At 48.0% G+C, this 13,717-nt stretch overlaps 1 protein-coding gene across 1 annotated transcript in view; it reads left to right on the top strand.

The window, feature by feature from the left end:
• The window catches only part of TRERF1 (transcriptional regulating factor 1), a 309,743-nt gene that overhangs the window by 260,593 nt on the left and 35,433 nt on the right, over window positions 1–13,717 (top strand). Inside the window, exons 8-11 of the mRNA XM_028479519.2 lie at window positions 7,626–9,290; window positions 10,717–10,763; window positions 11,659–11,809; window positions 12,874–13,176. Of these exons, the coding sequence (XP_028335320.1) occupies window positions 7,884–9,290; window positions 10,717–10,763; window positions 11,659–11,809; window positions 12,874–13,176 (1,908 nt within the window). The 5' untranslated portion in view covers window positions 7,626–7,883. The remainder of the gene's footprint in view (window positions 1–7,625; window positions 9,291–10,716; window positions 10,764–11,658; window positions 11,810–12,873; window positions 13,177–13,717) is intronic.

Here is a 13,717-nt window from a genome sequence, read left to right as displayed (position 1 = left end):
CAGGCTCCGGACGTGCTGGCTCAGCGGCCATGGCTCACGGGTCCAGCCGCTCCGCGGCATGTGGGATCCTCCCGGACCGGGGCGCGAACCCGGTTCCCCTGCATTGGCAGGCGGACGCGCAACCACTGCGCCACCAGGGAAGCCCGGACGGTCCTTTTGGACAGATATCTTCCTTGCAGACTGTGCCCCATCTCCTGGTGGCCCTGGGGGTGCGGGGGGAGGGGAGAGGAACTTTGATGCACTAGAACAGGGGTCAACATACTATGGCTGGGACCAATTCCAGCCGCCGACTGTCCTTGTACAGCCTGTGAGCCCATAAGGGTTTTTTACATCTTTAAATGGTTGAAGAAAAATCAAACAAAGAACACTATTTCTTGACATGTGAAAATTATATAAAATTCACAGATTAGTGTTCATAAATAAAGTTGTATTAGGACACGACCACACCCATTCATTTATATATTGTTTATGGCTGCTTTCACTCTGCAACTGCAGAGTTATGACAAACATCGTATGGCCCGCAAAGCTGAAAATATTTACTAGCTAGCCCGCAAAGCTGAAAATATTTACTAGCTGGCACTGTACAGAAAAGCCCCTTGCGAAAACATCTTTGTAGAGCCTTATGATTATGTACAGCATTCCATGAACCTGGCACTGTAGGGTCCTGAGAAAATAGTAAATTCTGGCCCTTGGTCCATGTCAGAAGCATGGAAATCTAGGGGTGAAGTGCTTTGGGTCTCATTCGTCTGGCTTGGCATTTCAGCTCAATGAGTGTTTATTGAGCATCTGCTGTGTCTCAATCACTGGGGACCCAAGATGGGTAGGATGGTGTCCCTGCCTTGGAATGACTGGACAGACAGTGGGGAGATGGGCTCCGAAGCAGGTCGTTTGACTATAACGCTTCAGGGGGATCAAAGAGAGCATCTCAGACTCTGAGCAGACAATTTTTTTGTCGAACTGAATCCAGAATCCTGGAGTCTTGCTCTAATAAGGAAGGACTTGACGGAAGAAATGTGAAAGCAGTAGTTCTGTTCATTTGTTCATGAATGAAAAACCTCCTGGTGCCAATTACCCAATGGGAAGTGTTGTACATAATGAGCAAAGCAGTTACCTTATTAGAAAAATAACAAAGACTTGAATCTTGAGTTGGTATTATAACAGTCCTGTGGGATTGACTAATCCACCAAGAAGAACAGTTTCGAGGTTTTAAATGATACGTTTAAAACAGCCTTTTGACAAGATGCTGAACTGTGTGCTACTGCCTGTGTAAAGGGGGTAGGGGTGGGGGTGTGTACAAGCATTCTTGTATGAGCATAAAATATCTTTAGAATATACAGGAACCTGAGCGACTGTCCCAGGAGTGGGGCTGGGTATCTGGGGACAAGGCTGAGAGGAAGACTTTGGGCAGATACCCGTTTTAAAATTTTTGCTCTAACTTTTCACTTTATTTTCAAGTGTTTATTTAGGATGATTTTCAGTCTTTTGTATGCTCTTTTATACCTTTTGAATTTTGAACCATGTGAATATAGTACCTGCTCAAAAAATACATAAATTTAATGTAAAATAATAAGTAGCACATGGTCTTGCTATTACCTTCGTACATCTTCCTAGGGAAGTCGTTTTCCCTCTCTTTCATTCAGTATATGATTCTTTTTTTTTTTTTTTAACAGATCTTTATTGGAGTATAATTGCTTCACAATACTGTGTTAGTGTCTGTTGTACAACAAAGTGAATCAGCCATATGCATACATATATCCCCATCTCCCCTCCCTGTTGAGTCTCCCTCCCACCCTCCCTATCCCACCCCTCTAGGTGGTCACAAAGCACCGAGCTGATCTCCCTGTGCTGGGCTGCTGCTTCCCACTAGCTGTTTTACATTCGGTAGTGTTTTTATGTCGATGCTACTCTCACTTTGTCCCGGCGTCCCACTCCCCCGCCGTGTCCTCAAGTCCGTCCTCTGTGGCAGGGCAGGAGTATATGACTCTCGATTGCCTACTACTGTGAGTCAGGTACTGTTCTAGGTCCAGCAGTTACAGCTCTGGGCCTCAGCTTGTTCCTCTGAATGTGGGGAGTTGGCCTCTAAGGCAGCCTTCAACTTGAGAGGGCATCAAACTCAACAGGAGGGCTCATTAAAACACAGGCTGCTGGTCCCCACCCCCAAGATTCAGTGGGTTTGGGTGAGGCTCAAGAATCAGCATTTACAACAAGTTCCCAGGTGATGTTATATGCTGCTGGCCTGGGAATCACACTTCGGGATCCCCCCTCTGACTTCCTAGGGTTCCCTACTTTCTAGGGTTCTTTATAAATAAACTACATTCCCAGTTCTGAAAATATGAACAAATAAAGAATAGATTCCTGTAGCCCAGAACACAAAGTAATCCCTCTTACCCTGAAGACTGGGAACACAACAAAGCAGACAGGTCAAGAGAAGTAAAGTTATCTAGCTTCCATTCCCCCCACAGGGGCATGATGGAGGAACACAGAATCAGATCATGGTCAGAGTTTGATGAGTTTCAACAAGTAATTCTTCCTGGGGGAAGTGACTTGGTGCAAAGCTTTCGAGGAAGGTTAAGTGGCGAGCTTTAAGCCAGGTGGCCTGGCCTGATACCCACAGGATAACACTGCTGGACATCATTTTAAGGCCTCAAAATTTATCCCTGACCATACAAATTCAGCCTGATCATCAGTGAGTTCCTGACAAGGACATGGTCCCCAGCATGGACCCCTGCACCTGACTCCATGCCTTAGTGCATGCTGTTCCCTCAGCCGAAATACCCTTCCTGGTCCCCTCACCTCTGTAAACCCTATTTGTCCATCAGGATCCAGGTAAAATCAAACTATTCTTCATGAGAATTTAATATCTTCTCAACCTACACTTAATATCTTTTTCTGTATATCAGTTCATTGGGACACTTGATCATTATTATTTTTTTCATTTATTGATTCATTCATTCAACAATATTACCACTCCATCAACAAATTCTTATCAAAGGGCCTACCATATACTGGGAATTATGGTAGATTTGGAGAATAGAATCATAGGTCAAAACAGACTTGGTCCCTGCCCTAGTGAGTGAAAGATCCATTAATCAAATAATTGCACTGGTGGAAGTACAATTACAGGCCGAGAAGAGTGGTCTGAAGGAAAGAAATACAGTTTTATGAGAACATAAAAGAAATGACCCTGATGTAGCCTTGGGGGTGGGTGTCAGGATAGACTTTCCAAGAAAGTATAGTTTGGGCTGAGAGCTGAAGGTTGCCCAGGACTTGGCTGGATGAGGAGTTGGAGTGGGGAAGGGGAACACTCTCCAAATTGGGGGACCAGCATGTGCAAAGGTCCTGTTGTAGGAGGCAGCTTGGCAGGTTCAAGGAACTGAGAGACCACAGTGGCTGGGGGTGGGGATGGAGAGGTGTTGGAGAACAAGGAGAAGAGTCTGAAAAAAAAAAAAAAAAAAAAAAAAGGAGAAGAGTCTGGGAACATCGTGAGGCTGGGAACAAACCCCACGGAGCCCTGTCGGCCTTGTTAATGATTTTGGTCTTTAACCTAAGATTGCTAAGATGCCATGAAAGGGTTTTAAACAGTGGGTTGCTGGGGGCAGAGTTATGTTTGGAAAAGTTTATTCTGCTGCTGCCGTCTGGAGAATGAACAAGACTGAAATCAGGGAGACCAATCAGAAGGCTGTTGGAAGAGTGCAAAAGGTAGATATGGTGTCTTGGACTAGGGTGATAGTAGTGGAACCAGAGAAAAATGGGTGGAGTTAAGAAAACGTTAGGAAGTAAATTGCTGGGTTGTGGTGGTTGGTTAAGAGAGAGGGAAGAGTCAAGGGCGAGACTATGGAGGAGCATCCATTTGGGGGGATGTGATAATGAGTTTGCTTTGAACCTGAAAGTGGAGCTGTGGAGTAGGCAGCTGATCAGGAGCTCAGACCCTCTGATCTGGGAGTGGTCACTGGGAGTCCTCAAGGCTCACTGCATCACTTCACCTTCAGGATCTGCTCCAGCCATCTTTAGCCAACCTTTGTCCCGTCCCACTGCTTCCCTTGTTCCAGCATTCATTCCACCAAACCAAACCCCCCACCTTGAATTTGTCCGTCTCCTTCTCTTGTCATTCCGAAAGGGACAGAGACCAACTCAGGCTTGCTCCCAGTTGGAGGGGGCCTACTGCAGCGGTCTTCAAACTTTCTGCTTAAAATCCCGCATAAAAGGATTTTGTAAAACCATTTACCCTCTCACACATTTTTAAGTTTACATCTACATTTTTTATTATACGTCTGCCAAAGATGCAATTTCCAGTACATTGTAAACATTGATATTTTTAAGTAAAACGATTACATCACTGTTTTAAATGTATCCAGTGGAATCTAAACACCATAGGAATTTGACACCCACCATCATCCATTTTATTTTATTTTATTTTATTTATTTTATTTTATTTTTTTTTTGCGGTGCGCGGGCCTCTCACTCATCCATTTAAAAAATGCATGAACACGCTCTTCGTTAATAGTCAGTGTTCCTTTTTCTCCTTGAAATTTTACTTCTGTTTCACTTCCCCTATGGAATTTTACCCTAATCTATGTAATATGCTTTTGTCCTTAAAACTCTGTCGTTTGTTTCTCTGTAACAATTTCATATGAAGTTAAAACTTTTAAAATTTCCTGAAATCAGAAAGTTCTAAATACTAATATTCTAATTTGGATAAATAATTAATAAACATAAAAACTAAAATTACATTGAAAATGTACGTTAGGTGGTGATGCTGGAGACTTTTCAAAGTAATTTTTTTTCATGTAAATACATTGTTCTTTTGTTTGCTTTTTGGAGTTTTTTGGGTTGTTTGTTTGTTTGAAGTATAGTTGATTTACAGTGTTTTGCCAATCTCTGCTGTACAGCAGAGTGACTGTTTTATTACACACGTATACATTCTTTTAAAAATATTCTTTTCCATTATGGTTTATCCCAGGAGATTGGATATAGTTCCCTGGGCTATACAGTAGGGCCTTGCTGTTTATCCACTCTCAATGCAATAGTTTGCATCTACCAACCCCAAATTCTTCCAAGTCCATCCCTCTCTCTCCCCGCCTCCCCCCTTGACAACCACAAGTCTGATCTCTATGTCTGTGAGTCTGTTTCTGTTTTGTAGATAGGTTCATTTGTGCCATATTTTAGATTCCACATATAAGGGATGTCATATGGTGTTTGTCTTTCTCTTTCTGACTTCCTTCACTAAGTATGATAATCTCTAGTTGTATCCATGTTGCTGCAAATGGCATTATGTTGTGCTTTTTTATGGCTGAGTAGTATTCCATTGTATATATGTACCACATCTTTTTTTGTGTGTGTGTGGTACGCGGCCCTCTCACTGTTGTGGCCTCTTCCGTTGCGGAGCACAGGCTCCGGACGCGCAGGCTCAGCAGCCATGGCTCAGCAGCCATGGCTCACAGGCCCAGCTGCTCTGCGGCATGTGGGATCCTCCCATACCGGGGCACGAACCCGTGTCCCCTGCGTCGGCAGGCGGACTCTCAACCACTGCACCACCAGGGAAGCCCCAGTACCACATCTTCTTTATCCATTCATCTGTTGATGGGCATTTAGGCTGTTTCCATGTTTTGGCTAAGTAATTTTTTTATTGACGTATAACATACATGCATATATGTGACGAGGTCTGAGTGTACAGTTCAGGTTATTACAGAGTGAGCACACCGTGCAGTTATCACCCAGGTCCAGAGATAGAATCTTGCTGGTGCCGGGTTGTCTCTTCTGTTTTTTTATTTATCCATGGAAGAATACTATTTGTTGCATGAGATATGAGACAAGGATCAGCATCGATTGTATTTCCATTTTTCATTTATATAGATGTAAACACCGAAAAACCCTCATTCACATAAACTAATAGATAAAAATACAAGTTTTATTAAAGCAGGGTCAACTTAGTTCTTGATCTGCTTCTGAGTTATGTACCAAAAATCTCATAGTGGGGCTTCCCTGGTGGCGCAGTGGTTGAGAGTCCTCCTGCCGATGCAGGGGACACGGGTTTGTGCGCCGGTCCGGGAAGATCCCACGTGCCGCGGAGCGGCTGGGCCCGTGAGCCATGGCCGCTGAGCCTACGCGTCCGGAGCCTGTGCTCAGCAATGGGAGAGGCCACAACAGTGAGAGGCCCGCGTACAGCAAAAAAAAAAAAAAAAAAAATCTCATAGTGATCTATCACTAACAATTATATTTTACTTACTTCTATTAGGCCTTCCTAATGAAAAAAAAGAATTGGAAGCCACCCAGCTTGCAAAGAAGATTGACTACTTATTTATTAGTGTTGCTCACTTTCAGTGTTCTGTGCCCTCTCGTGTGGCGGCTGGGGGAGTTATCCCTGGGGCATAAGCCCAGTTAAGATTTGGGATGGGATGAGTAAGAGATGAGTTTGTCTTTCTTTTGTAAAGGAGGAGGGCTGTTGTGAAAGAGCAGGTGTAAAAGGACAACTTGCACCTCTGTCACTGGTTAGCAAACATCTGGTCCTGCCCAAAACCATTTGGCATGGACCAAATGTGCTTTATGGACATTTTGGACGAGACCAAATTTCAGGGACCTTTTGACGTGGACCAAATAAATTACGGGCCCAATGTCTTATGAATGTCTTGGACAGGACCAAATGTCCTGCAATTCTGTCACCCATCAGTTCTAGAAAAGGGTTTTTATGGAAGTTGAGGATCTGGAAATTGATTCTCTTAAAGCTTTGAATGTGTGTGTATAGTGCTTGGAAAGTCTTCGTGTACTCCCGGGGGTTGACATACCCCAGTTTGAAGTTCACAGAGGAACCTGTATGGCTTCAAATCAGACTAGACCAGTCACTCAAAATTTCCTAGTTCATGTTTCTAAGAGAGGGAGTATGATTGGCCCAGCCTATTTTTTTGAGTCAGGCCACATCATAGGCTTCCGACCACGTGGTCAGCACTGTGCACAGATGTTTCCCTGAGCAGGGACCCCAAGGAGGCAGGTAGCTGTACTGACACGTGTACTGCTTTTCCTTGAAACTGTCTCTGGTTCTGTTCTACTGCTAGAAATACGCTCTCCAGCCTATGAGTTCCTTATCTGTTATTTTTTACCTTTTTATTACATGCATCTCTTTCCTCCTTGTACTGTAGTTATTCATGTGGCCAATTGCCTCTTCTAACTGTAAGCTCCTTGAGAGATGGCCCATGTCTTAATGATTTCCTGGCATTGTGCCTTACACTTAGTAGATGTCTATGTCTGGTAAGTATTTTTTGACCAGATGAATTGATTAATGAATGTCTTAAACTTCTTTATATCCCCTGCAGGACCTAGAATAGTGCTGGGCTTTCAATAGCAGGGTTCCAGAAGAATGGATGAATGAATCAGTGAGCAAAACAATGAATTAACGAATCAATGAACTAATGAGCCGTTGAGCAATGGCTTGAAAGTAAGAGAGTTCATATCTCACATGGGGGTCAGTGTCTGCAGAATCAGTGTAAAGGGAGTGACATGTATGAAACTGGCTATTTCTAATCCAGGCTCCTGTTTTGTGTTTATCTCCATAATGGGTTGTGGTAGATACAGTTGCTCATTGCAAAACATCCAAGTAAATCCTTTCCTGTCCTTTGCATCTCGTCTCGCAGGTGTGAGCAGCATCTCTTCACCACGGTGGTGTTTGGTCCATACCTAAGCCCGGGTGAGGATGTAAAACCCCCCGCCCTGCACATGCGTGGTAGAGGCCAACAGGAACACCTGGCTCTAGCCACAGTCATGGACATGTCAGCCGTGGAGTAGTGTGGACGCTTTCTCTCTGCTTCTCAGGGTTTCAGTCCTTTCGGGTTTGTGTCATTGCTCTTTTTTTATGGTTTTGTGGCTGGACGTTCACGATCAAGGCAGGCATCATGGGGGATCAGCAACTGTACAAGACCAATCACGTGGCCCACGGTGGTGAGAACCTTTTCTACCAACAGCCACCACTTGGCGTCCACGGTGGGCTGAACCACAACTATGGGAATACAGTCCCCGGGGCTGGAATGGATGCCCCTCAGGCATCACCCATCTCCCCCCACTTCCCTCAAGATACTCGGGATGGTCTGGGCTTGCCTGTTGGCTCCAAAACGCTTGGCCAAGTGGACACCTCAAGGCAGGGAGGGTGGGCAGGCCACGCAGGGCCTGGAAACCATGTCCAGCTACGTGGCAACCTGACCAACTCGAACATGATGTGGGGGTCTCCAGCCCAGGCGGAGCCCACTGATGGCTACCAGTACACCTACTCCCAGGCCAGCGAGATCCGGACCCAGAAGCTCACCAGCGGTGTCCTGCACAAGCTAGACTCTTTCACCCAGGTGTTTGCCAACCAAAACCTGCGAATTCAGGTCAACAATATGGCCCAGGTGCTGCACACCCAGTCAGCGGTGATGGATGGAGCCCCTGAAAGCGCCCTCCGCCAGTTGCTGTCCCAGAAGCCCATGGAGCCCCCAGCACCGGCTCTCCCTTCCCGCTACCAGCAGGTGCCCCAGCAGCCTCACCCTAGTTTCACTGGCGGGCTGTCCAAACCAGCTCTTCAGGTTGGGCCGCACCCCAGCCAAGGGCACCCGTATTATGACTACCAGCAGCCACTGGCCCAGATGCCAGTGCAGGGAGGACAGTCACTGCAGGCCCCCCAGATGCTGTCCCAGCACATGCAGCAGCTGCAGCAGCACCAGTATTACCCGCAGCAGCAACAGCAGCAAGCCGGGCAGCCGCGGATGTCCGTGCAAGAAATGCAGCCGCCGCAGCAGCAGCAGATTCGCCCAGCGCAGCCCCAGCAGCTGCAGCAGCGGCAGGGTTCGATGCAGATACCTCAGTATTACCAGTCCTCACCCATGATGCAGCATTTGCCAGAGTCGCGGCAGCCACAGATGCACCTGCAGCCCCCTTCTTATCACAGGGACCCCCACCAGTACACCCCGGAGCAGGCGCACGCTGTCCAGCTGATTCAGCTGGGCTCCGTGCCCCAGTACTACTACCAGGAGCCCCAGCAGCCCTACGGCCACCCCATGTACCAGCAGAGCCACCTGCCCCAGCACCAGCAGCCTGAGGACGGTCAGCCCAAGACTTATCCAAGCGACAGGCAGGCCCAGGCCATGCTGAGCTCCCACGGGGACCTGGGGCCTCCAGATACAGGAATGGGTGACCCGGCAAGCTCGGACCTGAACCGGGTCAGCAGTGCGCTCCCCCACCGGCCGCTCCTGTCCCCCAGTGGCATCCACCTCAACAACATGGGGCCTCAGCACCAGCAGCCGTCTCCCAGTGCCGTGTGGCCCCAGGTATTCTCACAGTGGCTGTTTCTCCTGGTGTCTCAGTGTGCCCATGGGCCAGCCACAGCTGAGTCTATGCAGTGCCCAGTCCTCTCTCCAAACCCCTCCAACACTTCTGTTCTTTATTTATTCCACAAACGTTAACCAGACGCTGTGGAATACAAAAGCAATTTTGACTCAGTCCTTTGCCCATAGAGCTTACAGTCTCACTAAGGAGATGGCCAATACACCGTATCAGGTCCTGAATGATGCATGTAACGGTCAAGGCCTGATCAGGTGCCCAGGGACCACCACCGTGTCTGGTGCCCCTTAAGTCTGTATCCTTAGGGAATTTCCTATGAAATCGTTTCCCCTTTGGGAGGGAGACGACATTATGATAGCATTTCTCAAAGTCTAATGCCCAGAATAGGAGTTCCGTAGACTGTTGAATGGATATTGCTGGGAGGAGGGGAATGGGTTCTCTGGATAAACAAATTTGGGGGTTCTTAAAGTGAAACAGGTTGCGGTGCTGCTGGGCTTCTCAGAGCCTTTAATATGCTCATGTGCACTGCAAATCTCCCCAAGGGGATACCTTGTGTAGTTGCAGAGGTGAAAACCTTAGCTGCCCACAGGATCCAGGCAGGTAAAGTCAATAAGCAAAATGGCCTGGTATGAGATAATAAGGACTGTGTGGACTAGAGAGCAGATGTCCCATCTAATGACATTCTTAGGATTTTTTAAAACAATCCAGCCAAGCAAACCATGTCTGCAGGCCAGATTCAGCCTGAGGGTGACGGTTATTAACCCTTGATTATTTCCGAAATGTATTTGATCACAAAACTGCCTACTGTGTCCTGGGCACCATTTAGGCCTTGGCGTGTCCCAAGTGCTACACTCAAGTGACAACAGGGTCGGGGGAGGAGGGCACCTTGAATAGAACTGGGGTAGATGGAGAGAGGGCTCCGATGAAGGTTGAAGACCAGGCATGAAGTCCCCTTGACCCTGTTTTGTTTAGGACTCAGGCCTGTAGTAACTGAGAGACTTCGTGAGTATACGGATAAGATGACATGGCCAAAGCTGAGGTCTCCCAGCGTGAGGCTGTGTCGTCCAGCCCTCCATTCGGGAATGGAGCCTGTCTGTGTACAGAGTAGGTGGACAGGGAGAACAGGAAGGAAGGAGGTGGGGGATTGAGTCCCGGTGGGCTTGTGGCTGGTGGGGCTCCGTGAGGGGGCGTGGCCCCAAGCCAGGGAACATCAGGGGGAAGAGGTCTGGAAGCCTCAGCTGTGGAAGGGCAAGGGCGTGCGTATCTGTGAGCCCGGTCAGCGTGAGGCAGAGAGCGGAAAGAATCCTAGAAGTGTGCAGGCCCTGGGGTTCCCGCCGCTCAAGGACTCCTCCCATCAGAAACACATTTGTTTTTTTTCTTCTTCCTTCCGGTGTCCTGCATGGCTCAAAATAGATGCACCTTCCTGATGGCAGAGCCCAGCCAGGGTCCCCTGACTCAAGGTAGGATGGATGCATGGAGGCTTGTTGGCATTTTGGGAGACTGGAAGGTTTCCCTGAATTGTCTCATGATTCATTTCCAAATTCAAAGTCAATTCTTCAAAGAAATGTGTAAGAATAATAATAGCAGCTATTGTTTTTGAGTGCTTATTATTACTCTATATCATATGTAATAAAAGTAGCTCAATGAGGGTTGGTGTGATTACCATGTGCCTAGCACATAGTAAGCACTCAACCACTGTTAACTATTATTATCATTATTATTTTACAAATGAGAAAACTGAGGCTCAGAGAGCTTAAGGTTGCACATCAAGAAAGTAGGGATGCTGGGATGGACTCCAAAGCCCATCTTCTGCCCTCTGTCCATTCAGTGAGTATTTATTTAGTACCTACTGTGTGCTAGGCATGGAATTAAGCTATGAGGATGCCCCAGTGAATAGTACAGTCTTGTTTCCTCCCCTCATGGGTTTGGTAAATAAAGACTTAGCCAGAACCTTACAAAACTAAGGCATGCAACCTGGATGCTGAACTAGAAGACTGAGACCCATGTGTCTAAGGGAAGACTTCTGGAAGAGGAGAGCCGAAGCTGATTCTAGAAGGGTCATAAGCCAGAGGTGGGAAAAAACCCAGCACCTGAAGGCCTGGAATGAAGGAAGACGTTTGGTTCAACTCTTGCATGATCTTGAGCACACCCTTTCCTACTCTTGAGCCTCAGTTTTCCATCTGCAAATTGGGCTTAGTTCTCTGAAAGGAATTGGGATGATACAAGTAGGGCCATGGCCATGGGAGCTCTGGATGAATGAAATGGGTTCATTGTGGGGTGTGAGGTCTTGTGATGAGTCACTGTTTCCCTTCATCAATGTGTGTGTCCTCTCCACTTGGTCCTACCCTTGAGCAGTGGCCAACCAAAAGGCGTGTTTGGGGAGCAGTTTGATGCCAAGAACAAGCTGACATGCTCCATCTGCCTGAAGGAGTTCAAGAGTCTGCCTGCCCTGAACGGCCACATGCGGTCCCACGGGGGGATGAGGGCCTCCCCTAGCCTCAAACAGGTGAGCAGGAGTCAGCCCCCGGTCCTTCCCAGGCCATGTGCTGCTTGCTTTGCTTTGCTGCCATCAGAGAGTGATGTGAGCCCCACTTGGGAAACCTGAGGAGGCATAGTCCTTCCCTAACAGAAGTACTCAAGCTTTGACGCTGGGAGCCAGCCAGGTCACACAGTCTCCGCTTCCACTGGTTTCATGAACAAGAGTCCAGAACTGAGGTGGTAGAAATCCTTTTAGGGGATCCCAGCCTCTCCAGCTCCTGGAGAAGACAGCAAAGAAAATATGTTGATGCAATATTGTTTTTAACTTCTGCTGCTTGAAGTACTCAAGACCAGGGTCCCTTGGGCCTTCCAGATCCATAGTCAACGGCCAGGGAAAGCTAGTGTGACCATCGGGCTCCCAGCCAGCATTTTCTGTTCACCAGGGCACTAGTGGTAGACTCTAGCGTCCGAAGACCTTTAAATGCCCTTAGGATTATCCAGGTAGGATACCCTTGTGGTGAACTACCCATATAGTTTTAGAGTTAGATTAAAACTCAAAGAACTTTCTCAATTCTTTGAATGCTGCTAATCTTAATTTAAGTCTATGGGATTAACTCTCTGTTCACCAAAAACTTTGATGTGACCCAGGTCACTCCGTCTCCCGACCATGCCAGTTAAAAGAGCTTTTCCTCCATTTGACAGATGAGTAAACTGAGGCCCATAGAATTAAAAAGTCCTGCACAAGAGCTTATGTGGTTTTTTTTTTTTTTTTTGGTCTGATTCTAAGTCCATGTCCTTTTCTTTAAAAGCAATGACAGCCACACAAAAATTTTTCTTCACTATTTGTTTTAATATACAAGTGATACATGGTCAAGATTTTTTAATGTAGAAAATCAAGTTCCTTGTCCATTGCCGACGGGCATCACTGGAGCCGAGGGACTCAGGCTGGCAGGAAGGAAACCACCTGCAGCGGTTCTCTGTCACCCACGCGTGATGTCCAGGAACGTTTCAGGAAGAGCAAAGTGCATCCCCCACCCCCACCCCATGGGAGCTGCTCTCAGCCCAGGATCAAAGCCTTTATTGTCTGTGTAGGAGGAAGGAGAGAAGGCCCCGGCGCCTCCGCCTCAGCCGCCACTGCCGCCTCCGCCTCCGCCGCCACCGCAGCTCCCACCCGAGGCGGAAAGCCTCACGCCTATGGTCATGCCCGTGTCTGTCCCTGTCAAGCTTCTCCCGCCCAAGCCCAGCTCTCAGGGCTTCGCCAACAGCGTCGCTGCCGCCCCCTCAGCCAGAGACAAGCCAGCCAGCTCGATGTCGGACGACGAGATGCCCGTGCTCGTGAGGATGACCCTCTCTCCCCCACACTCACCCCAAGGGGCTGCCCCCCACCCGCCTGCTGTGAGTTGCTGCTCTGCCCTGCCTGCCTGGGGTGGGGACATCCCTTTGCTTTCTTGGAGATGGGGACAGCTCTGCCAGGGCCACTGGCCTGAGCTCAGACGTGGCTTGGCCTCTCCGGGCTGAGCCCCCTGCGGCCACCTTGGGAATCCCATCCGTGTCCGCACTGCGTGCCACCCGGTAAACACCTGGCACTCTACCAGGCTAATGGTCTGGGTTAGATTCTGAGAGACCCGAAGATGTTCCTAGATTAAACAGGGGTGATAACTCAGCTGGTGATCACAGTTATTAAAATATGGAAGTACTGTCCCAGATAATAAATAGCTACTGCCCAGGGTCCTGGCCCCTCCCTCAGGATCTCCAGACCTCCCCAAATCCAGCAACCAGAGAGGCAACCCCTGGCACAGCAGGTCCTCCAGGCAGTAACGCTGGCATCCATTCTGATGGTCAGTCAGCCTTACCACATGCTTAATATTTTCAGTATCACCCCTGTGTAAATAAATACCCTCAGAGGACCGGATTCATTAAGATTCCCAAAGTAATT

This window comes from Physeter macrocephalus, chromosome 18, assembly GCF_002837175.3.
Source record: "Physeter macrocephalus isolate SW-GA chromosome 18, ASM283717v5, whole genome shotgun sequence".
NCBI classification, from domain to species: domain Eukaryota; kingdom Metazoa; phylum Chordata; class Mammalia; order Artiodactyla; family Physeteridae; genus Physeter; species Physeter macrocephalus.
This window is presented reverse-complemented; position numbering and strand designations above follow the sequence as displayed.